The sequence below is a fragment of the Macrobrachium rosenbergii genome, chromosome 4 (genome assembly GCF_040412425.1).
Source record: "Macrobrachium rosenbergii isolate ZJJX-2024 chromosome 4, ASM4041242v1, whole genome shotgun sequence".
In the NCBI taxonomy this organism is placed as follows: Eukaryota; Metazoa; Arthropoda; class Malacostraca; order Decapoda; family Palaemonidae; genus Macrobrachium; species Macrobrachium rosenbergii.
In genome coordinates, this window is record NC_089744.1 from 45,054,216 (window position 1) to 45,078,445 (window position 24,230).

Below are 24,230 nucleotides of genomic sequence, written 5' to 3' on the forward strand. Positions count from 1 at the left end.
AATTGTTTAAAAATAAGAAAATTACTTTCAATAGATCATGACTATCACTGAAGTAAAATTAGAAATAAATATATTTTATTTACTTACATCAAGTGTTCTACAATGTTCATCCTTTGTACGCAACTGTATGGTTAACCTCTCAAGAGAGAGATTTAACTTATCCATTTCCTCCAGCAATCGGTTTTTCTCTGCTTGCAAGTTTTCAATAACTTGATTCTTCAGCTCACCATCCTGAAATGGAGTTAAGATTATTTTTAAAGCATATATAATTATGAAATTTCTTGAAATGAGTAGCAATGATAGACCAAATTATTTAGTGGCTACAGTGCCTTTTGTGAAGGGCAATACAGGCACTAATGAAACATTTCTCAGTCCCTCCAGGTCATATAGCATGGCTTTTGTTTTAAAACTTGCATTCATTCAATTTGCTCCCAGGTCATGATGAACCCCATAATTTTTAAGTAAAATTACTTCCATGCAAACGGCTCTCCATTTATACAAAATTATGGAATCCTGAAAAAAAAAACTTGTTTTTGGCTGAGCTGGCTTTATGCCAGCAAGAGCAAGGGTTCTTGCTCACAGAGCAGCCCATAAGTCATAGAAAGAAAAAGACCACAATATACATACCGAGACTATGCTTCATCACCCTCCAAGGTATTACCCTTTCCCAAAACTGTTGTGAGCAGGCATATTCCATGTTGCTCTTTCAAGATTAGTAATGTCTTGCATTTTAAGTTATGTACCAATAATTTACAATTACTTTCTAATTTACTATAAACCTATTTTTCATCCAGATAATTTCTAAATTTTTACTTAGTCATTTTACATTCGGGCTGGAGGCATCATTTTTCACTGAGTGTTACCTTCTATTCTCTGTTTCTTTGAGTAATTTCTTTTATTCTTTTGCATTCTGTGATTTCTTAACTTTACATTTTGGACTTCTTTTTTGTTACCATAGTCATGAGATTCCTTCAGAAGTAATTTTCATCAACAATTTCCTGCCACTGTAATTTTAAATACTGGGCAGTCATATTTCATACCAGTTTCACAATAGAATGTTTCCTTCAATTAACTATTTTCTGAGCATTACTTTCTGCAGTGATTCATTTCACTTTTATTTTCATGTTCTGATTCAAGGTTTATGGCCTAATCATTGCTGTTTTGTAAGTGTTCATGAATTTATAATTTTGTGAACTATTAGTTCCTCACTATTTGTACTCGTTTATTTGTGAGGATTTCAACAGCGCCTTATCATTATGACTCTGTGTAGTACTTGTGAGTGGCTGGAGGGGCATGCTTGCAACTCCTTTTTGCAGCAGTGATATCTGTCCCATCTCTGTGAATGAGTTCAAGTAAAGTGGTTTCTCTCTGCACCCAAAGGAGAGCTTCCAAGTGCTGTGCTCCCTAAACCTCTCTGGATGCCTCCTCTAACTCTTCGTCACTGAACCACACTGTCAATCCTATGATCAAAACTAAAGTTTCTTCCATTTGAGCCTCTGTTCAAAATGGCTCCTCTTCAATCTAAGAGTGCTCAAGAACAGGAAGCACAGTATTCTGCTAGATGTCTCAACCACTACTGTGTTTTCTCATGTTCATGACTTGCCTCCGCTCAAGTGCTGCCTGTTTTTTTTTCCTAGCTACACCCATGTTCACACCTCCTCCCTCCCACTCTTGTTTCACTGGAGTTTCTGTGAGCTGCATATCTGTCATTTAAGGAACATTTGAAGAGGTACTCAGGTTTCCATGATAAGTTCTGTCAACTCCAGCAACTCTTGTCAGCACTGCCTCCTCTACCAACTGATAAGACTGAGGTTTCCATGTCTACTTCAGTCTGTGTCTTTCATAAGGCCAAGCAAAGCTGCCATGACATTGACTGGGGTCTCCTTCTCCTGGCTAAATTTAGTATTGGCTGTACCCACAACAATGAAATCTAGGCTGACAAACCAAACACTGGAAAATTACTGTATCCATGCCTTTGATTTATAGTACTTCGGCACCTGTGTCTGCCTTTGTGGCTTCCTCTTCTGTTTCTGTTCCCAGGCCTTGTTTGGAAGATACTCCCTCCCTGTCAACTCAGTCTCCCATAGTGCCTCCGCTGACAGTCAGAGTTGCAGCTTTATTTTATCCTCTTCCTAAGAGTATTCTTAAACAATGCTGACAGGAATCATTATCTCATGAACCTGCGAGTTAGGAAACCAGCTTTGAACCACATCATCATCCTGAAAACATTTGCTTATGCTTCCAGAGGAGCAGTCATAAATTGGGTCATTGTTCCTCCATGCAACAGAAGCAGCTCTTAAGGATCTTCTCCGACATGCTACAGGCCCTAGTGCTATGTCCCACACTGTGACAATTCAACAAGTCTCTCCTGACAGACTGAACCAATGAGTTAATGGCACCATCCAATTTTCTCTTCTTCTGTTGTTTCCTCCAGTGATCTCACCTTCTTGTAGACCTTGTCGTTATCCTTCAACTGGTACTCTTTCTCATTGATCTGCACCTCCTTGTAGACCTAGTCATTATTCTTCTCTTGATGCCCATCCTATGACCACCCCAATTTTGACCAACAAGGGTGGCTTCTTCCCAGACCCCTTCATCTGGCCCTTTTAGCATTCCTCAGATACCTAAGAAGGCCAGATTTTACCTTCTTTAAATCTTCAGCTGAAAACCCTTATGGAAAGAGTCAACATGATACAAAGCCAAGATAGCGCCAACAGGAGATCTGCCTGCATAGAGATACAAGTTATAAGAAAAAATGATAAATAAATATGAGGAAAAGAAAAATAAAACTGATACACCTGAATCCAGATGTCAGTAGAAAGCAGGAATAAATTTGTTCCTTGCTTAAACATTATGAGATCAGAAGATTCCACAGGTGCACTAGGCAAACTACTGTGCATTTTAGTTGCAGACAAGATCAAATTCCTTACAAACTGAGTACTAGTATTAAACCTGATACTGTACTAATGTACTAGAAAACAACACTGTTTGCCTATTGTTGAAAGCAAAAACAGCCAGGATAGGTAAAGAAGAGTGGAAAAAATATTTGTCGTAAAGTAATATTTATACTTTACACAAAAAAAAAAATAATTGTTGTTAAAGTAACTTTTATATTTTATGCAACGAACATAATGAACCCTCGTTATTTCTATGGCACATGTTGATATTAGTAGGTGGCAAAATAAACCTGACTGATGACATAACTATCCAAGAGTTTGAGATGAGAGTCAGCCCTAAGACAACATTGGAGAACAGTGCTCCAGACAAGGAAGAAGAAAAGTTTAAATACTTAAATACTTTCTATATACTGTACACATACACACACACATTATATATATATATATATATATATATATATATATATATATATATATATATATATATATATATATATATATATATATATATATATATATATATACATATACATATACACACACACATACAGTGCTCCCCACTTGTTCATGGGGATAGGTTCCAAAACCCACTGCAAAAATGCAAATTCCCCTCTGAAAATGCTTATAAGTGCTTTAAAACTGCCAAACACCTGTACCCTGAAACTAAAACATTTACAATTGCCCATTTTAACATTTCACTTCCAGATTTAATAGTTCAAACAAAAAAATACCTTAAATTATCCTACTAAAATAATTTAATATTTCAAACAAAAATAAATCCCAAAACACCCAAAAACACCCAGTCATCTTAGATTACCCCCATGCAACTGCTACTCTTAAGTATATACACCCCTAAAGTGCTTATAACAATGATTTACTAATTTTCAAATATCAATGTTAATGTAAATACAACAAATTTGAGAGTTTGAGAGTTAGCGCCAAAGCGGAAAAAATTTTTTTCAAAAATCACAGCACGCTTAGTTTTTAAGATTGAGTTCATTTTTTGCTCCTTTTTTTATCGTTGCCTGAAATTTAGTATGCAACCATCAGAAATGAAAAAAATATCATTATCATATATAAATATTGGAATATATGACATCACAAAAAAAAATTTCATATATAATTGTATACAAATCGTGCTGTGAGCAAAACGATTAAAGCTAATGAGCTTTTTTTTTCATTGTATTGTACACTAAATTGTGATGACTTTGGTATATAACAAATTGTAAAACAATCAAAGCAACACAGAGAAAGTATTATTACAAAATGATGCATGAATTCGTAACGCGAGGACGTAAAATTTTTTTTTTTTTAAATTCACCATAAATCGAAATATTGTGCTAGAGACTTCCCGTTTGTTGCAAAATGAAGGTAAATGATTGAATATTACTAGAATGTAAGAGTTTTAGCTCACAATTGCATTTTTCGACCATTTTGGTCGAGTCAAAGTTGACCGAAGGTTCAAATTTTGGCACTTATCGTGATTTATAAGAAAATATTTCAAAACTGATAAAAGCTACAACCATGAGTTATTTTCTGTTGTATTCTATATGAAATTGCGCACATTTCCATATATAAAACTTTATGTAACGACTAATATAAACCGGTGCAAACATTACAACAATGTGACGAAAGAATTTGAGATGTTCGGCCGAGTTACTGCGCGCGGACGTAAGGGAAAAGTTTTTGCAAAAATTCACCATAAATCGAAATATTGTGCTAGACACTTCCAATTTGTTGCTAAGTGAAGGTACATGACTGAATGTTACTAGAATGTAAGAGTTTTAGCTTACAATTGCGTTTTTTGACCATTTCGGTCGAGTTCAAGTTGACCGAAGGTTGAAATTTTGGCACTTATCGTGATTTATATGGAAATATTTCAAAACTGATAGAAGCTACAACCATCAGTTATTTTCTGTTGTATTTTACATGTAATTGCGCACATTTTCATATATAAAAATTTATGTAATGACTAATATAAACCAATGCAAACATTACGACAAAATGATGAAAGAATTTCTGAAATTTTCGGTTGAGTTACTACGTGGACGTAAGGAAAAAGATTTTTTCAAAAATTCACCATAAATCTAAATATTGTGCTAGAGACTTCCAATTTGTTGCAAAATGAAGGTAAATGATTGAATATTACTAGAATGTAAGAGTTTTAGCTTACAATTGTGTTTTTCGACCATTTCGGTCAAGTCAAGGTTGACCGAAGGTTGAAATTTTTTGTAGTCGACATACGGTACGTCCACTCGGCACCCAACAGACAATTTTAGTCAACATACGATATGTCCAGTCGGCGTTTAAGGGTTAACTGCCATCCTGCCACATGCAAGAGTATTCTGAATAGCAGTCCGGGGCACCAGACAGTTCCCCCCCCAACATTGAATGGAGTTGCATTAACACCCTTCACGTTCATTTGTGTGTTAAACTATTTCAGGGGCGTGACCTTTTCAGATTCAGCAATTTGCTACACATTGCCTAATTTTATTGCACATTGTATGTGCTTACTTGATTGCTGCTCAGCCAGCCTTTTCATATTAATTTCCTGATTGCTTCACTTGTAAATTAATTAAGTTTAAATTAAATAACTGGTTAATTTTTCCCCATGGTGACCTCCAACTCTCTGTTTACTTAGATGTGATATTCATTCCATTTATCGCTTACATTCCGAGCGCTTTGTGTTGGCCTTCAAGGCAGTAAATTAAAAGCCCAATTCCATTCTTCCAACCGGCCTCAGAATGTAACAGTAAAATATATATATATATATATATATATATATATATATATATATATATATATATATATATATGTGTGTGTGTGTGTATATATATATATATGTGTGTGTATATGTATATATATATATATATATATATATATATATATATATATATGTATATATATATATATATGTGTATGTATATATATATATATATATATATATATATATATATATATATATATATATATATATATATATATATATATATATATATAAGAAACAATAAAAATTGTTATTTTTTAGATCCTCTAGTAGGAGGTACCAGAATGGAAAAATAACCCACAACTTGTATCATCGGCTAATGACAACTTCATTGTCATTTAACACCATACCACAGAAGAGAGTACAACAATGATTAAATACTTTACACTTTGTATGGACTTTTCCAGCCTCAGATTTACAAAGGTAAACTTACCTTTTCAATCTCAAACTTAAGGGACGTAACTGCTTCAAGCTTCTCAGTCAGCTCACTTTGGGCCCCTTCAAGGGCATTGTTTGCACTTTTTAGAAATTTTATTTTCTCTACAGCCTCGTGAAATTCACTTTTGCTTTGTTTCAATCTGTAAAATCAAGAGGTCTGTTAGAAACTACAAAATTTAAAAGACTAACATTCAACTATATAGCATCTCCCAAATTCAGTTGTCTTAATTCATAGTTCACAAATACATGTCATTTTCATCTTCAACCTACACTTGATCTCAAAATGTTTTCAGAAATAATGAAGTTCAATTAACATAGGAAAGCAATGGCTGTCAACTGTGTCTCTGTCAAGAGCTGCATGATGAATCACTGTCATATGTTAATGCTGATCTCATCTTTTTTGTCTTGATGCATGGTACAAGAAGGAAAATCAAAACTTTGTCCAAGAACATGGACTGTGAATAATACTGGAAGTGGTCATGGTCATCTGGTTGAATACAAGAGTGAACACACTGAGTAAGAAACATCACAGGAATACTCAGTAGGAGGTACAAGAATAAAAAATGCTTTATGTAAATGGGCCAAAACCCTTTTTAGATAAATCTGTCAAAAGTATATAAAATAAACCTTTATATACAACATTAAATGCCTCTGAAACATGATATAAATTAGCTAAGCTTATCAAACCTAAATTCCAACATCTTTCATAAAACCAGTAAATTTTTAGAAATGTTCTATCATTTTACAAAAGGACTGCTTAATCAGATTTTTTTTCTACAGGTTCAGTGCTTGAAAGCTCTGATATTAAATCATCATTCAAATGTTCCGATGAAGAAACAATTTATTGAGGACAGGGCTCTTTATTTACAACAGTGAGATATAATGAAACTGGACAAGTGGGATGTTAAAAACCTTGACATTATGTGCTGAGGCTGATCACTGTATTTCATGGCGAGGTTTACTTACAAACTGAGGCGAGAGTTTTGCAATGGGCTTTCTTTTGCCAGTCCCAATTGTAAATATTGTATCTTCTTCAGCTTTCATGAAGAAAAACAGTTGGCTGATTGTCCACGTCAATGAAATTTTTATAGAGTTTGAGGATAAGACTTGTTCATGAATAAAAAGCATGTACTGAATTTCCTACAGTATTTAAACAGTAAAAATAAAAGCATACATTGCAATGTAATATAAAAAATATGACAATCAAAATAGTAGGTATGTATCCTACTGACACATAACATACAAAGTATTTTACATAAAAGGTTTTACTATTGCCAAATGGTATTTTTAATATAATTCCAATGAAATTGCAGCCACTAGTTTAAATTGCAAACATATTAAAATTTTACCACATGCAGCATATTTTGAAGATTATAGTCATCATCCATTTTTCAACTTCTGAAAGTCTGGTGATTAAGTCTTACTGTAATCCATTTTCAACTTAGGAAATTCTACTGACAACAGTTGTCACTGAAACTTTTTTTTTATAGAAATTTGCTATAAATTGTAAAAAAGCATCCTAATAAAATTTGAATAATAGACCCTAGATCACCAGCATTCACCTTATCCACAACTCAACAATACATGCAGGTAACTGGCACCCTAGATATAAAAGCAATGTATATACGATTTCATAAAATTAAGAGTGTTCTGATGGCAATGCTTGGTGGAGGGACAAAAAGGAGTGTTGCACAGAGGAGAGTGGGAGGCAGAGGAAATAATTCTGGGTTGGGGGGGATAGAAGGGTTTGATTTGAGTTTTTTTGTGGTTATTAAAAATATTTTGTTTCAAATATTTTATTGAAAAGTATTAACCTGTAATAAAATATAGTTAACTCTCGAATTAAGGGATTTTGACAAAGGAAAAATCTATTTCTGAGGAAGGTCCCGTGTCACCCGGTGAAATTCCATTACAGCACGAATTTCTAGGTATAAAAATGCTAGATATACCAGAGAAAAAGAGCTTTCAGGAAAGCTGGGGTTACTACCCCCAGTCGAGCGTCTTCTAGGAAGACGTCGGTATAAGGAAGGGTGAGTGAAATACCACTACCACGGAAACATACTCGAAAGATCTCTCCTTATCAAAACCCCCGGAACAGAGCGGTGAGCCGTTACAGCCCCTACACTCAACACCCGCCAGGACGGCGACACCAGCGCCACCTACCTCATTCCATGCTAGCACTAACCCCAGACTTGGCATGTGCAAGTAGGGGAGCAATAGGTGAGTCAGGGGAGGGTCACGGGTGACACGGGACCTTCCTCAGAAATAGATTTTTCCTTTGTCAAAATCCCTTTTCTGAGTTCAGTCCCATGTCAGCCAGTGAAATAGTGATAGAGAATCATGCCAAGGCTGCAACTACGAGGAAAAGAGGGTAATCTGAAGAAAAAAAACATAAATTACGAAAATAATTTTAATCAGGGAATCTCTTACATGTAGCAAGAACACTAAACCTAAGGCACATCAAAGACTTAATACTATGAAAAGTGGGGAAGTCCCCGGCACGACGGGGAAGAGGCCCCAAAAATACTTAACACTACTAAAGCATATTGAAATATGAAATTTGCATAAGATAAATGCATATACAATCTTAAAGCTACACACGTAAACTTAGGCTAAACACGTAAGAGACAAAATCAATGGAAAATAAAATATACAGTACATATACATATATCTGGGGTACATGGAGCAAAATAAAACCGCCCAGTACCCCACAAGAAAAAACAATCATAACATGTCAGATTACAGTTTCCACTCAACAGAGACAAGATACATCAATATGAGGAGCCAGGCAGTGAGGCATGATCAACCAGGAGGATAAGCAGAGAAGTAAATGAGGCAGGCGGAATGGGGAAAGGATAGGATAAGGATATGATTAGTTAAGGTGGGGAGATGACACTTCCCACAGCTATGGTAGAAAATTTCAGGGCTTCGAGCGATTTTAAATAGTGGCGTTTAAACACTAGAGGTGATTTCCAACCCGTATATTTAGATAGTTCTGAGAAGTCCATATTATGAAAGTAATTAATGGAAGTAGCAACTGCTCGAATATCATGAACCTTAGGAACTGAATCTGGGTTGGCCTGTTTAATAAAATACAGAATTTGTTGTCTTATAGCATTCAGTGAAAGAGTACCACCTTTCTCCCTGATAAAAAGAGGACCCGACTTACTCTGTGGAGTTCTTAAAAGGTAAGATTTAAGTGTATAAACTGGACATAAAGACTGGTCTTGTGGAAGGGGCACCACCTTCCAAGGAGACCACCTGTCTTGTGGGTCTTCATTTTTGGCTAAGAATCTAGGGTCAGGGGAAAGGAGGACCTCTCCGGACGGGAGGAAGTTCACAAAATTATCACCTCTAGTGAGAGCCGATAGCTCTGAGATTCTAGCACCTGAAGCCAAGCTAATCAGATATAAAGTCTTCCTTAACAGATCCTGATAAGAGCATTGAAAGTTGTCCATCTCTGATGCTAACTTAAGGACGTCATTGAGAAACCACGTAACAGAATGTGGGCGTGATACGGGTCTCAGACAAGCGCATGCTCTGGGGATAGATGAAAAATAGGAATTTGTAAGGTCGATTTTAAAGCCGTATAGAAATACTTTCTTCAGGGCTGACTTGACTGTGGTAATAGTGGCCGGAGCAAGGCCTTTCTCAAACAGTGATCTAAAGAAAGAAACTCCTAAATTAGTCGTCATGATTTTGGCTTCAGATGCTTTCAGGAAGGAGGCTAACTTTTTGACTGCTGAGTCATACTGTCTAAGAGTAGAATCTCTTTTATCTGATTCTAAAAACAGAGTGTTGACAGGGTCAATGTTTGCTCATTTTGGGCTGCGAATTTTATAAAGTCCATAAAACTAGGGCATTCTGAATTCTTGAGGAAGCTGACACAGTCTTGGTTTGTACTGTCTGGGTCAGTATGGGCTTGGGAATCCGAAGACTCCGCAATCCCAGTTCCTGAAGAAGAGGGAACCAATTGCTCTTCGGCCAATAGGGGGCTACTAGGGCTGGTTGACCTTTGAATGTCCTGAGTTTGTGTAATACTTTCAGCAGTAAATTTATTGGAGGGAACAGATAAATTTTCTCCCAATTGTTCCAATCTACTGTCATTGCGTCTGTGGCGTACGCCTGAGGGTCCAGGTTCGGGGCCACGTAACAGGGGAGCTTGAAGTTGCTCTCCGTCGCGAACAGATCCACTTGGAGACCCGGAACCCGGCGGCAAATCCATTTGAAAGACTCCCCGTCCAGGGACCACCCGTCTCCAACGGAGTAGCTCTGGACAGGAGTCCGCCACCACGTTCCGCACCCGCTAGGTGGGTGGCTGACAGGTGCCAGCCGTGCTTGTTCGCCAGGGAGAAGATAGCAACCATTACTTGGTTTACTTGACCTGATTTGGAACCGCCCCTGTTGATGCAATGATCTACCACTGCGCTGTCCAATACCAACCTGATATGAATCCGGTTGGGGGGGCGGATTTTCTTTAGAGTTAGAAAGACGCCATAGCTTCCAGGGTGTTTATATGGAACTGCTGAAACATTGTGGACCACGTTCCTTGTACTTTCTGTTTTGGTGAATATCCCCCCCAGCCGCTTAGGGAAGCGTCTGTGTGAACAACTAGTGCCGGAGGGGGAAATTGAAGCGGAACTGATTTGGACAGGCCTCTGACTGTGGTCCAAGGCCGCAGTCTTGTTTTTAAGATTCGAGGAATAGAGGAGACCTTGTCTCTGAGCTTGACATTGGCTCGACTCCGCCACACTCTGTTTATGTCTTTTAGTTTCGCTTTTAAGAGCAGGTCCGTCACTGAGGCAAATTGAAGAGACCCAAGGACTCTTTCTTGGGATCGGGTGGATGCCGATTGATTTTTGAGAAATTTCCTGGTGAGAGATGCTATCTCTTTCCTCTTGGGAGGCGGGAGAGATAACGTGTGAGAGGACAGATCCCACTGGAGACCCAGCCACTGAAACCGGGACCCGAGTCAGGCGGGACTTCTCTCTGTTCAGTTGAAAACCCAACGACTCCAGGAAGTTGATGACTATGGACGAGCCTTCTGACACTCCAGAACTGTTGGTGCCCAAATTATCCAATCGTCAGGTACGCTGCTAGGGATATCCTCGGGACCGGAGTTGTTGCACTACCGTGTCCGCCAGCTTGGTGAATACCCTGGGTGCAATGTTTAGACCGAAGGGCATGACCCTGAAGGAGTAGGCTTGATTCCCGAGTCTGAAACCGAGGAACTGAGAGAAGTTCCGCGCAATCGGGACGTGATAATAAGCGTCTGAAAGATCGATAGAGGTGGTGACGGCTCCACGCGAAGTAGAGTCCGCACCTGAGCTACCGTAAGCATGCGAAATTTGTCGCATTTTATATAGAGATTTAGACGCGACAGATCCAGGATCACTCTTTGCTGATCGGAGTCTTTTTGGGAACAGTGAATAACCTGCCTTGAAACTTTAGGTGCCTTACTTTCTTTATTGCTTGTTTGTTGAGCAATTCTGTCACGTAATCCTGTAGGATTGATGAGGGTGGCTGGTAAAACCTGGTTAGAGGAGGAGGGTCCTTGATCCAGCTCCATCCTAGTCCTTTGGACACAATGCTGTGTGCCCAAGGGCTGAAGGTCCATTGGTCCCTGAACCAATACAGGCGACCACCTACCTGTGTTCTCTCAGTGGGAGGGAGCGGGTTTGTTCCCTCTACCACGTCCAGGCCTTCCTCTTGGGGTGGTGTTGGATTTTCCTCTATGAGGGGCCCTGCCTCTTCCCCCCCTTGCGATTCTATTAAGGCCGTGAAAGTATCCACGGCCCTCATAGGTGGGGTTGTATGCTGGCGAAGCAACATATGAGGGCGCAGCAAGGGAATGAGCTGGTTGGACCAGCACATATTGTTGGGGTGAGCCTTGAGGTGGAGGGCTGTGCCACTGCCGAGACCGGGACGGCTTGAACTACCGCCTGATGGTGGGGCCTCTTATGTCTCCTGAAACGTTTGCCTCCTCTCGTCTGGGGCCGCCAGATTCTGGGGTCTTGCGCTTGTAGGCAGAAATGCCCCAGCGAGAGCGCAGACTCTGGTTGGCCCTTGTAGCCTCAGCCATAACATTCGTAACCTCTTCTTCTGGGAAGAGGTTAGGCCCCCAGATCGAGCTCTTAACGAGCTTGTTTGGCTCGTGACGGATAGTGGCAGCAGCAAAAATGAATTTTCTGCATTCCAGTCTGGCCATGATGAACTCGAAAAGGTCAGACTGAAAGCCAGCTAGCAGGGACTTAGCCAAGACTTGAAAAAATGGCTCGTCTGCGCAGGAGACGGCAGTGGCTTCCGTAAGGCAGACGGAGTTCAAGGACCGGGCTAACTTAGTCCGGGCATCAAACTCCGCCTTTAGCAAAGATTCCGGCAGCTTGGGGAGCTGTTCACTGAACTGTGAGGAAGCACAGAAGGGGTCCAGTTTCCCAACAGTGAAAGTGGACGGAGCGTCCACCCAGAACTCGTCACTTCCTGGGAATACCAGGGAAGTGGGGTCTGTTTCCCTCAGCTGCGGTAACGGATTACCTTCAAAGCACGCTCGGGCCGTAGCCAGAGCGACTTTGTTCAAGCAAGGGGTGGGCAAATTGTCTCCCAGGGCAAACATTGTGAAGTTGCCCTTGAAAGGAGTCAACTTTGTATTTTCTGCCTGCCACTCCGTCAGAGTGCGCAGGAGAGCCGATTGAGCTTGGTCCCTAGGGACGATGACAGTCTCCCTAGGAACCTTATCCGACCGAACCCATGCTTCCTCCGTTAATCTTACGAAGCCTGGGTAGGGGGGCAAGAGATCGGCGGGGAAGAATTCCAATTCCTCCAACCGTCTCATGCCAAGACCTTCAACCGTAAGTTTGCCATCATGTTGGATGGCCCGGAGGGCGAAACGCCAAGGGTTACCGACATCGAAAGGCGGGAGGTCCGCTGTGTCGGGGATGACATACTGGGGTTCGGCTGGGGGTGGGCGAGCCATTCCCGCTAGTATATTATCATGACTGGCCAACTTTTCGGAGATCTTGGTGAATCTCGTGTCAAAATCCTCCGTGAACCCTTTAAAAAGTTGGTTCGCAAAGGCCTCTGCGTCAAAGGCAGGCTGGCGAGGAGGGCTTGGTTTTGCAGCCCTCTTACTCGCGCCTTTGCCGGAGGAACCAGACTTGCTCCCGGAGGCTACAGGTGCTGAGACCTTAGCCTTCGACGGGGGGAAGGGCGATGCCTTCTTGGAGGACGAGGACTTATAGCCCTTCGCCTTCCATGAAGTCTTCAACTTCAACTTGGGGATAGCAGACGGAGCTCTATCACCCAAGGAGGAAGACTTCACAAAACCTGCAAATAAAGAAATGGATGAAGCTGGGGAGTCAAAAGGGGGCCCGCCCCAACAACCTCACTTACCTCGCTACTTACCACCTGGTCCTGTTCAGTATTCATAGGTTCCAGGTCTAAGTCTAAGGCGGCGACGTCCTCCGAAACCTCGGCGTAGAGGATATCCACTTGGGGTGGCTGGGTTGCATCCCGGATCTGCTGGATGATGGGGGTGGCAAGATCTTCTGGCACTGCGGCCGCCACCCGTGCGCCGGGTAGAGCAGGTCCTCAACTTGGCATCGAGGACGTAGGGCTTCCCCGACGGAACATTCCTGCCAAACCCAGCCACCCAGGCCCGGAGGGATTCCAAGGCAGACTTCTTGGAAGACTCGTCCGCCTGTAAGAAAACCAGCAATTAGCCAAGAACGAAAAAACAGTCCGGGAACCACGTAAACAATATACAATATGAGGAGCGTAAAACGGAGGAAGACTGTCACTTACCGACTCATCCTGGACGGTTGCGCACAAGGCGAAGCAAACCTCACAACCATCAGGGTGCCAAACTACCAGGTCGTCGAGCCGGACCGCACAACCAGCGTGGGTCCGGCACACTACGTGACCGTAGGGTTGTTGGAGTGAAGCGGTACACCCCGGCTCCTCACAGCGAACAGTCTGTAAGCAGAGAAAAGTACATGAACCCACCACTCTAAGCAATCTAAAGCCGGCAAGGCAGGGAAATTCGACTACAACCGAATACTCCGGCGGAGAAGAACTCCTTATCATAAACTAGGCCAATAAGCTCTAAAATACACAGAGTGGAAGGTAAAAGTTTCCAGACCCCGGAATACTCCGGGAATGAAAGGAATGAGACAACAAGAACTCACCGCAAGGGCTGCCAGTAAAAATAACGGCATGGAGCCCCGGTGTAGAACCGGACTCATGTATATATATAAATGAGGAGAGTACTCCGTTAGATAAACACACTTATCTAAATATGTATATTCATAAACAATAACATTAAACAAGTGACGGTACAAGGGTAAATACTCCGGAGACCGGAGGGATCCGCTCCTTATATAATATAAATCCCTTTTCACTTACTTCCCCGCCGGAGAAACAAGGTGGGGAAGATGCTCATATGTTCATAACATAAGCCGAGCAAATATATATTACCCTAGCCAAGTAACCCGACGGGAGAAAAGAAGTGTGGGATAGAGTGTCGAACACGTTCGAGCTAACGAACCACCAACACCAACACAGCGATGCTAGGGACTGTATGGGAGGGAGCGAATCCCTCTACCAAATGGAGGAGTCCCTGAACTCGGAGAAAACGCCATCTAGCGTCACCCGCACGAGTAGAGCAAGGCTGGAGGGGTGGTGAGGGGGTGGAGTAGGGGAGAGAGGTAGGCTACGAAGAAAGGGAACAGGAGACGGGGAAAAATATCACCCGCTCAACTGCACACATACACCACTCCAAGAATAATGAAACTTGGGAGGGTGGCCTACTACTAAGGGAAGCGACCCAGCCCGATGCCCGACTCCTTCCTAGGCGAAGCCTAATAGGGACCTAACCTAGTATAAGCTAGGAAAATGGAAGGAGTGCGGAGGGGAGGAGGAAGCAACAGGGAGAGAAATTTTTGTGCCGAGAACCAACCGGGATCGAGAAGAGGGGCAAGGAGGCGACTAGCCTAGAGGAAACACATCCAAAGAACTCTATTCCCCAAAGGAAGGAAGAGAACTAAGGGGCTCACTCTGCCCACCAAAAACGACCCCGGAGGAAACAGCAACCAAAACTCCTCAACCTGATGATCTCCACACCAAGGGCAAGGGATGGAAGCAAAACAAGCCTACTCCACTAAATAACCATCACACATAAAAATGGGAACAAAAATGTGCTCAATAGGGTGCGTAGCCTACCTCGGGGAAGCGGTTAGATCTGAGGCTGCCGCCACCACGAGGAGGTAAACAATGAATAAAATAAAATAAAAAGAGAGCACCATCTCCAAGAATAAAATAATTAGCCTAATACAGACCAAAAATAATAAGGAACCCAACCTGGGGGGGGGGGTACCTGGACGGGGCATCACCCTCACAAAGGCCGACAGGCCAATGATACGTAAATTCGAGAAAAAAGGGGGGGAGCCACCGCAGGGAACCCACCAGGATGGGAACCATGGGGCAAAAATACATCTATAACGACAAGGAGACAACCCCAACAGAAAAGAACTGATGGGGTCGCCTCGCGGTCGACATGGCTGGCGGAGGACGCCGTGGCGTCATAATAAGATCTCAATATTTATGAAAAGACGAGACCATAACAGCCAAAAAATAGAACAAAACCCCACAAGAAGATGGTACTTAACTTGGAGATGGTAAAGCTGCTCGATGACTTGGCGAAAGATGAAAATAAATCCAAAAAAGGGCACGAGCACACAAAAGGAAAAGGACGCAATCACGTGCTAGAAAATGGAATGAGGTAGGTGGCGCTGGTGTCGCCGTCCTGGCGGGTGTTGAGTGTAGGGGCTGTAACGGCTCACCGCTCTGTTCCGGGGGTTTTGATAAGGAGAGATCTTTTCGAGTATGTTTCCGTGGTAGTGGTATTTCACTCACCCTTCCTTATACCGACGTCTTCCTAGAAGACGCCTCGACTGGGGTAGTAACCCCAGCTTTCCTGAAAGCTCTTTTTCTCTGGTATATCTAGCATTTTTATACCTAGAAATTCGTGCTGTAATGGAATTTCACCGGCTGACACGGGACTGAACTCAGAAATACAAATGTTACATTCCTGGAGAGGTCAACTCAAAAATTGTGTTATTTTCCCAAAATAAATATTAATATGCTATTGAGATACTTTTTTTTTTAGTTTAATCCTTAAATATTCTTCTCTGTGTTGTATTTTATTTCATTGCCAATGGCTGTTGTAGTATATTGAGCTGTACTTAAATACTCATTTGAAATCGTGCCTCACCACTTTAGTGTCACCTAGCAGGACGCCTTGTAATTAATAGGAAGTTCAATAAAAGGAACTCAAGTTGCAACATGGGTTTACATTAATCCCTGCTTTTACTTCTGCTTTTGTGCTTGCTAGGGGGAGTTGCCCCCTTGTTACACTACAGCTGTCCTTTCCTTATTAATGTATACCATTATGTATGCTAATTTTTTTTAATGAAAAGTTTGCCTGGATGCAACAAAATATCTTAAATACAATGATTAGTATCATAATGAATAACAAAAGTTTACATAGTCCTTACTATGCATACACATCCATATATCATGTGTGAGTGTATTACTTAGCCAAACTATCTTTTAACCTTGATTTTCTTGCACATCTAGGATATGCTTACCACTAAAAACCCTTACAAACAAATGGGGAAACCTTTCCTCCTATGGCAGGATTTAAGACAACTTAACCAAGAATGATAAATGTTCCGCCCTTACATACATACATATATAAAAAGAGCAAGATATATAATTGTGAGGATAAGTCTATTCCTGTCTTCCTTACATATCTGAATTCAACAGACATGTATGTAAGTGCTGGAATAGACATTTTTTTTTGTCAACTGGTTAAGGGTAATCTCTCCTACACATCAGTAGTGGATTCAAATCCAGTCATGGGCATCAAAATTTCTTTAAAATTTCTTTATTTTAGTCTACGGGTTTGGAGAGGTAAGCTTATCCATAAAGTGTGAAAAAAAGTAACTATGAAGTGACTACTGCTATTACAAACATTATTTTCTCTGATTATCTGTAATAACACTTCCATGGCCCCTGGAAATGTCAAGACAAGGTTAAAAAAGACTCTTTGGATGTGAAACTAATTTCTGGGCTCGACCTGTGTCACCCAGTGAAATAATCCATTAGCACTGATTTCTAGGTATAAGTATTGCTAAGTATACCGGAGAAAAAGCTAACCATAATGCCAGGGTTACGACCCTTGGATCAAACGCCATTGGATGGTGTTGTTATACACAAGGGGTGAGTGGTTGCCACTACCACAGGTCTCCGTCCTTATAGATCTCTCCAATCTCAAAACCCCGAAAGGTGAGGGGCCGTTCTAAACCTCATCCTCCGCACCCAGCCAACCACCAGCCCGGCCGCCATCTTATAAACATTCCAATTTAGCACGCCTTTCAGATCACACCGTGTTTTTTCTTGGTGTCGTGTTTTTGGTTTTTTACTGATTCGACATGTCTTCCCACCCAGAATTCCCACCATCTAAGTTGAGTACCATATCCTTTTGGTTTTTTATTACAGAGGCATATTATTTGACTGTTCATATATTATTTACCAGGTTAAATAGTGCTACGTAGCCGGGCGTGGGCTGTGTCTGCCTCTGCCATGCTTGACCCTCAGTCTTCGCATGTTATTAGCAGGAAGTTCTGCTAGTTTTTATCCATGCTCCATTCCATTGGAGCCTTATTTGTAGAAATTACCATTTCGCTGATAGGAGGCTAGGGAGCCCATATCTGACTGATCTAGGTTAGGGATGGAGGTATTCCCCTCCCCTTTTTCTGATCATAAATTTTTCCCTTTTCCCCTGGTTTCCTTCCTCCACCAGCAAGTTGGTACCTTCTAGATGGTGGTATTGTTATGCTCATGATCATAACTGATGTGTACGAGGATGGATGACATGTCTATTCTTGGATTAGTTTATATGTGATTCGGCGTCAGAGGCGGCCATCTTGGGTATCCCCGCTTCCCGCGTAACGGTTGTTGTTTGGCCCTCTCTGCCGCTGAGTCATTTTTGTATTCATAAGTATATATTTTTAAGTATATATAATTTTAAACTTCTCACATCGAATGGTCCCCTTTTTTATGTTAGTACTCTTGACGTCAGGTAGTTTTATTCGATTAGGTTTAGCCTAGCCTACTCGACCGTACCGTAATCGGTTTCGGAGAGTTAGGCTGGATAGGATAGGCGCTTTTCACGATGCTCATGCTACCTAGCTCACCTGACCAGGCTGTTTTGAGGTTTTGGAGGGAGTTGTTAGGTTTGTGAGGGAGTTCCTCGTTCTCTCTTGGCCCACCTGACCAGGCCGTTAGGTTTTGGACGGTGAGGTTAGGCTAGTGAGGGAGTTACTCTTCCCCCTTAGCCCACCTGACCAGGCCATGAGGTCTTGAGGGTGAGGTTAGAATAGTGAAGGGTCTCGTCAATTCATAGTCTTCCACCTGACCAGGCTGTCGGTTTTGGAGGGTGTGGCCAGGTTATGCGAGGTTCCTCTCCCCCCCCCCTCACCTGTAGCGCTCATCCTGGCCTTCCTGAACAAGCCAAGAAGTTTTGGTTTTGGAGGGTAGGCTGGGATCGAAGGTTGCACAGGTTATTTCGTGTATGTAGCCTAGTCCTTCTTTACCTGATCAGTTAGCTTTTGGCGAGCGACCTAGGCTTCTTCCTAGCAGAGGGAAACCGATCGCTTGCGTTCGGGACCCCGTGGGGAGTTTTCATTCAGCTTCCAGAGGGTGCTACCCACCCATCTGGTCGCCGTTCGCCAGGTTTCCGCCACTCTGCTACCTTTCCCTTATCGGGCGGTGTTTCGTTTGCTCGCTTTCCACAGTTATAGCTGGAGCGTCGAACACTGTCCCAGGGATGCAATCATGAGTTCCGCTATGTTCAGTCTCCGCCAGGTTAGTCGGATCTTTCATTGTTATCGTCCATGTTACCACTCCAGTGGGTATGGTTTTCGGTTAGTTGGCGCTTTCCACTATGTGGTTCCCGCCTTGGGTGATTGAGAGTTGGGGCATATGCGAACACTCATTTCCGCCACCTTACGCCGTTTCCATAATATGTGACATAACGAGACTTTCGTGGCAAATCACGGCAGAGTACCATAGCGCCAGACTATCTTAGAGTACTTTTGTTTACATGATTAGTAGTTGGCCATTCTGTAGCAGATGACATGCATGTTTCATCACCCATAAATCTGTGTATTAGTCTTGTACTACCGGATTCAATTCCGGCGAGTTTTGCCTGATGACACGCATGTTTCATCACCCATAGTCTATGTTAAGGTAGCCTATTACCGCCGGACCTACTCCGGCGGGCCTTGCCTTGACGTTACTCATGTACCGCCATTCCAATTACAGATGGTACGCTGTCAGGAGCCAGGGTTCACAGCGGTTCTCCAACAATCCTGTGGACACGAGGTGTGCCGGTCGCACTCCAGCTGCTCGGTCCACGTTGGGGACCTGATTGTCTGGCACCCAGATGGCTGTGAAGTCTGCTACGCTCTGTACGAGCTAGTGGTGGATGAGTCGGTAAGTTTTAAGAGACCGCTAACCTTTAGTCTCTTTTTGACTTTAATGATTTATATAGACATATACGGGTAATTGGAGAATATTCTCGGTAATTCCTGCCCTTTCTTACAGTCTGACCGGATCATCCGTGACTCTTCGCTGTCGACCCTGAAGATCTGGGTCGGCGGATTTGGGAGGAACGTTGCGTCTGGCAAACCTTACGTCCTGTCGGAGGAGATTTGCAATCTCCTCTACCCCGGAGCCCGGATCTCTGCTGCAGTGCCGGCGGAATTGGCCGCCCCTATCATCGAGAGGATCCGGGAAGAGACGCAACCCTCCCAAGAAGACAACCTGTGCGGAGAGGTGACGGAAGAGGTGGCGGCTATCAACATCCACCTCGAACCGATGAGCGTGGACTTGGACCACCAGGTAGAAGGTAAGGTGGTAAGTGAGGCAGGGGGAGAGAGTTTTGGTAGTCCCCTTTTTGGTTCTCCTTCTTCTTCTTCTTCTTCCTTTCAAGGGTTTCCTAAACCAGCTATCCTTGAGGACAGATCTAGGTCCGTTGTCCCCAAGGTGAAATCCTTGAAAAAGAAGGACTTACCAAAGTCCTCTAGACCTCAAAGGTCTAATCCGTCAGCTCCCTCAAGGTCGTCACTGGCTCTTAAACCAGTGGCGTCCACTAGTAAGGCTACTCCCCCGTCCAAAGGGTCGAGATCCAGGGTGTCCAAGGCTAATCCTCCACAGCCTAACTTTGACCCTGAGGCCTTTGCCGAACTTCTGATGCAGAAGTTGGACTCTAGGGTTGAAGCTAGGATTCAAGACCTTTCTTCCCAGCTTGCTTCAAGCTTGGAGACCTCTGGTCAGTCAGTGCTGTCATTGGCACAAAGGATGCAGGCCCAGGAAAGCTTGCTCTCCGGATTTATCCAATCCGGAGCAGTACATCACTGTCATGTTGTTCCGGATGCCTCCAGACTGCCCCCCTTTGATAAGGGAAACACGCTCCCCTGCATAATGATACCCTGACCATCGAGGGCTTGGGCACTCGTCGTCTGGAAGAACTAGAGTTCTTTCCACCCGACCTGGTGCCTCCCTACCCAGGCTATGCCAGGCTAACAGAGGAAGCCTGGATTAGATCAGACAAGGTCCCGAAGGAAACTGTTATCTTTCCCAGGGACCAAGCCCAATCCACCCTGATGCGCGCTCTCACTGACTGGGAGTGCGAGAATACAAAGCTTACTCCCTTTAAAGGGACTTTTACGATGTTTGCGGTAGGTGACTCCATCCCTACCCCCTGCACAACTAAGGTCGCAGTGTTGACTAGTCAGGCGGGAATAGAGGGCAAACCGCTGCCTCAACTCCGGGAGACAGATCCCACCTCCCTTCTTTTCCCTGGGGATTCGGAATTCTGGTCGGGAGCTCCGGCTACATTCACGGTGGGTAAACTCGACCCCGAGTGTGCCTCCACCCTGTTCAGTGAACAGCTTCCCAGGATTCCAGAGGCCCTTCTGAAGGCGGAGTTTGAGGCTAAGTGCAGGTTGAGTCGCTCCCTGCATTCCATCACCATTACAGAGGTAACAGCATTAACTTACGCTGACGAACCTCTGTTCCAGGTCTTGACGAATCACTGTTAGCGTCATTTCAATCGGACCTGTATGACTTTGTAGTGGCGAGACAAAACTGCAGAAAGCATATCTTCGCAGACGCCACTATCAGACATGAGCCCAATACACTCATGAAGAGTTCTATCTGGGGACCTAACATCTTCCCTGAGGATGAGGTCAATAATGTTCTAGCGGAGGCAACCAGAGCAAATCAAAGTCTGCGCTCCCGCTGGGGTCTCCCTTTTAAAAGGAAATCCACCGAGACCTCTGGACCTCAACACAGGGAAAAGAAGAGGTTCAGGAGATATAGGAAACCTCAGGCTCAAACTATGCTTCAGGCTGTACCGGTCTCTCAGATCGGACAGCCTTCCACTTCCAAAGCTCAGCCTCAGCAGCAGTTCGTACTGATTCAGCCGGCTCAACAAACCCCTGCTCCGCCAGCCTTCAATGCTTCGTTTGAAAGCCAAGGGGCGTTTCGAGGTTACAACAGGCATGCGAGGGGGAGCAGAGCCAGAGCCGCCTACAGAGGTAGGGCTTCAACTAGACCTCTCTCCCGTGGAAGAGGAGGCCGAGGAGGCAGAGGAAGTAAGTCCTCTTCCATCCAATGAGTCTCCTCAGGTAGGCGGGAGGTTATATCTCTTCCGGGACCATTGGACCTTCAGTCCGTGGGCCCACAGCATAGTTTCAAAAGGTCTGGGATGGAGCTGGAGCAGAGGGCCTCCTCCACCAGTCAGATTCCATCAACCTCCATCCAAAGACTTACTGGACTTTGTAAAAGACCTTCTTCAAAAGAAGGCAATAAAGAAAGTGACACCCCTGAAATTTCAGGGCCGTCTGTTCAGTGTCCCGAAGAAAGACTCAATCCAGCAAAGAGTAATTCTAGACTTGTCTCGTCTCAACTTATACATTCACTGCGACAAGTTTCGCATGCTTACAATCTCGCAGGTGCGAACCCTACTTCCCCGTGGGGCCGTCACCACCTCTATAGATCTTTCAGACGCATATTATCACGTCCCGATTGTGAGAAACTTATCTCCTTACCTAGGGTTCAGACTAGGGAAACAAGCATACTCGTTCAGAGTCATGCCATTCGGGCTCAACATAGCGCCCAGGATTTTTACCAAACTGGTAGAGACAGTAGTCCAACAACTATGGGCCCAAGGGATTATGTTAGCCGCATACCTGGACGATAAATTTTTACATTATACTCTTATTCGGTATGGATAAAAGATCAGCAAGGAAATATACTACTAAATTTAAGCTGCAAGTTGTACCTGAAGCTGAGAAAACAATGTTCAAGCTGCTAATGACTATAAATTATTGTGCATTGGCAACATGGATGAAACTCAACAATAATTAAAACTGGAGAGGAAGTATTGTAATCAAAACTACTGGGCATGAAAGAACACATCACAGGCAGTCCCCCATTTACAACGGGTCCGGCTTACGACGTTCTGAGGTTACGACACTTTTCAAATATATTCATCAGAAATTATTTCCAGGTTTACAACGCATGTTCTGGGGTTGAGACGCTTATGGCACCGATCTGACGGAAGAAATATGGCTCCAAAATGGCAGAATAATAAAAATTTTGAGTTTTTTTTTATGAGAAACTCAATAAAAATGCAGATTACATCGTTTTCAATGCACCAAATGCATTAAAAGTAAGGTTTTCTTGGGATTTTTGACGGTTTTCGACGATTTTTGGGATGTGGCATAAGAATAGAACCCCCATCGTAAACCAGGGACTGCCTGTACTGCTATTGTTACACCGATATATGATAGATATGTATAGCTTGTATTATGATGAAATCAAGTGAAAATAGCGAACGGAATCTTTGATTTTTTTTTTACACAAAACAAATGCCCCCCAAAACGGCCAACATCATCTATTAACAAAAAAAAAAAATAGCTAAGTTAATTTCACAACAAGACATATTGAAGTTATATTTCGACTTAAAAACACTATGTACAGGGTCAGGCAAAATGATCTGACACATTTGTAGGTTAAATAAAAGGCAAATATAGTAAAGAAACAAAAAAGTGTTATTTTTGAAAAGTACATATAATGCCATTTTTTTTTATATAATGCCATTTTGTTTTGTTTCTTTATAATGCCATTGTTTTTCGTTTCTTTTTCAGTTGCTGCCATGAATTGGACTGGTGAGCATCGCGCTTTCATTGTGGAAACGTTTATCAAAACAAACAAATCTGTAACTGCAACACAAAGAGCGTTCCGTTTGCACTTCAATCTTGGTAGACATGATCCCGTACCAGCTCGAAACACGATCTTGTTATGGGTTACCAACTTCAGAGCTACTGGATCTGCATTAAAACGAAAATCAACTGGCCGACCTCGCACCGCCAGAACTCCAGAAAATGTGGCAGCGGTAAGAGCTTCAGTCTCCACTCCGTTCCACATTTAAACGCGCCCAGGCTCTTAGACTTTCCGAAAGAAGTTTGCGAAGAATTCTTCACAATGATCTTCAAATGCATCCATACAAAATGATGTTGGCAAAAGAACTCAGCGAAAGAGACACTGAAACTCGCAGAGCATTGATTTTGGAAATTCAACAACGTCCCCCATGCAGCAGTTGTGTTGTTCAGTGACAAGGCACATTTTCACCTGTGTGGCGCAGTGAATAAGCAAAACTTCAGATACTGGACCGAGAACAGCCCTCGTGAGTTGCATGAACGCCCTTTGCATTGTCCTCGGGTGACCGTATGGTGTGCTGTGGCAGAATTAGGTATATGGGGTCCGTACTTCTTCGAAGAAGACAACGTTACAGTGACTGTGAACTCTGATCGATATTGTGAGATGCTAGAGACTTTTCTCAGACCAAAATTGAATATGCTCCATGATATGGACAAAGTTTGGCTTCAACAGGATGGGGGCAACAGCCCACACTTCTCGATGTGCGATGGAGATTTTGAGGAAGATGTTCCCTGGTCATTTGATCTCATTGCGTGGTGACATCGGTTGGCCCGCCCGTT

At 42.9% G+C, this 24,230-nt stretch overlaps 1 protein-coding gene across 1 annotated transcript in view; it reads right to left on the bottom strand.

The window, feature by feature from the left end:
* Positions 1 to 24,230, bottom strand: part of LOC136833711 (synaptonemal complex protein 1-like) — a 378,221-nt gene that overhangs the window by 246,852 nt on the left and 107,139 nt on the right. The window contains exons 8-9 of the mRNA XM_067095919.1: positions 6,098 to 6,242; positions 88 to 231 (exon numbers count right to left, since the gene is read on the bottom strand). Coding sequence (XP_066952020.1) covers positions 88 to 231; positions 6,098 to 6,242 — 289 coding nt within the window. The remainder of the gene's footprint in view (positions 1 to 87; positions 232 to 6,097; positions 6,243 to 24,230) is intronic.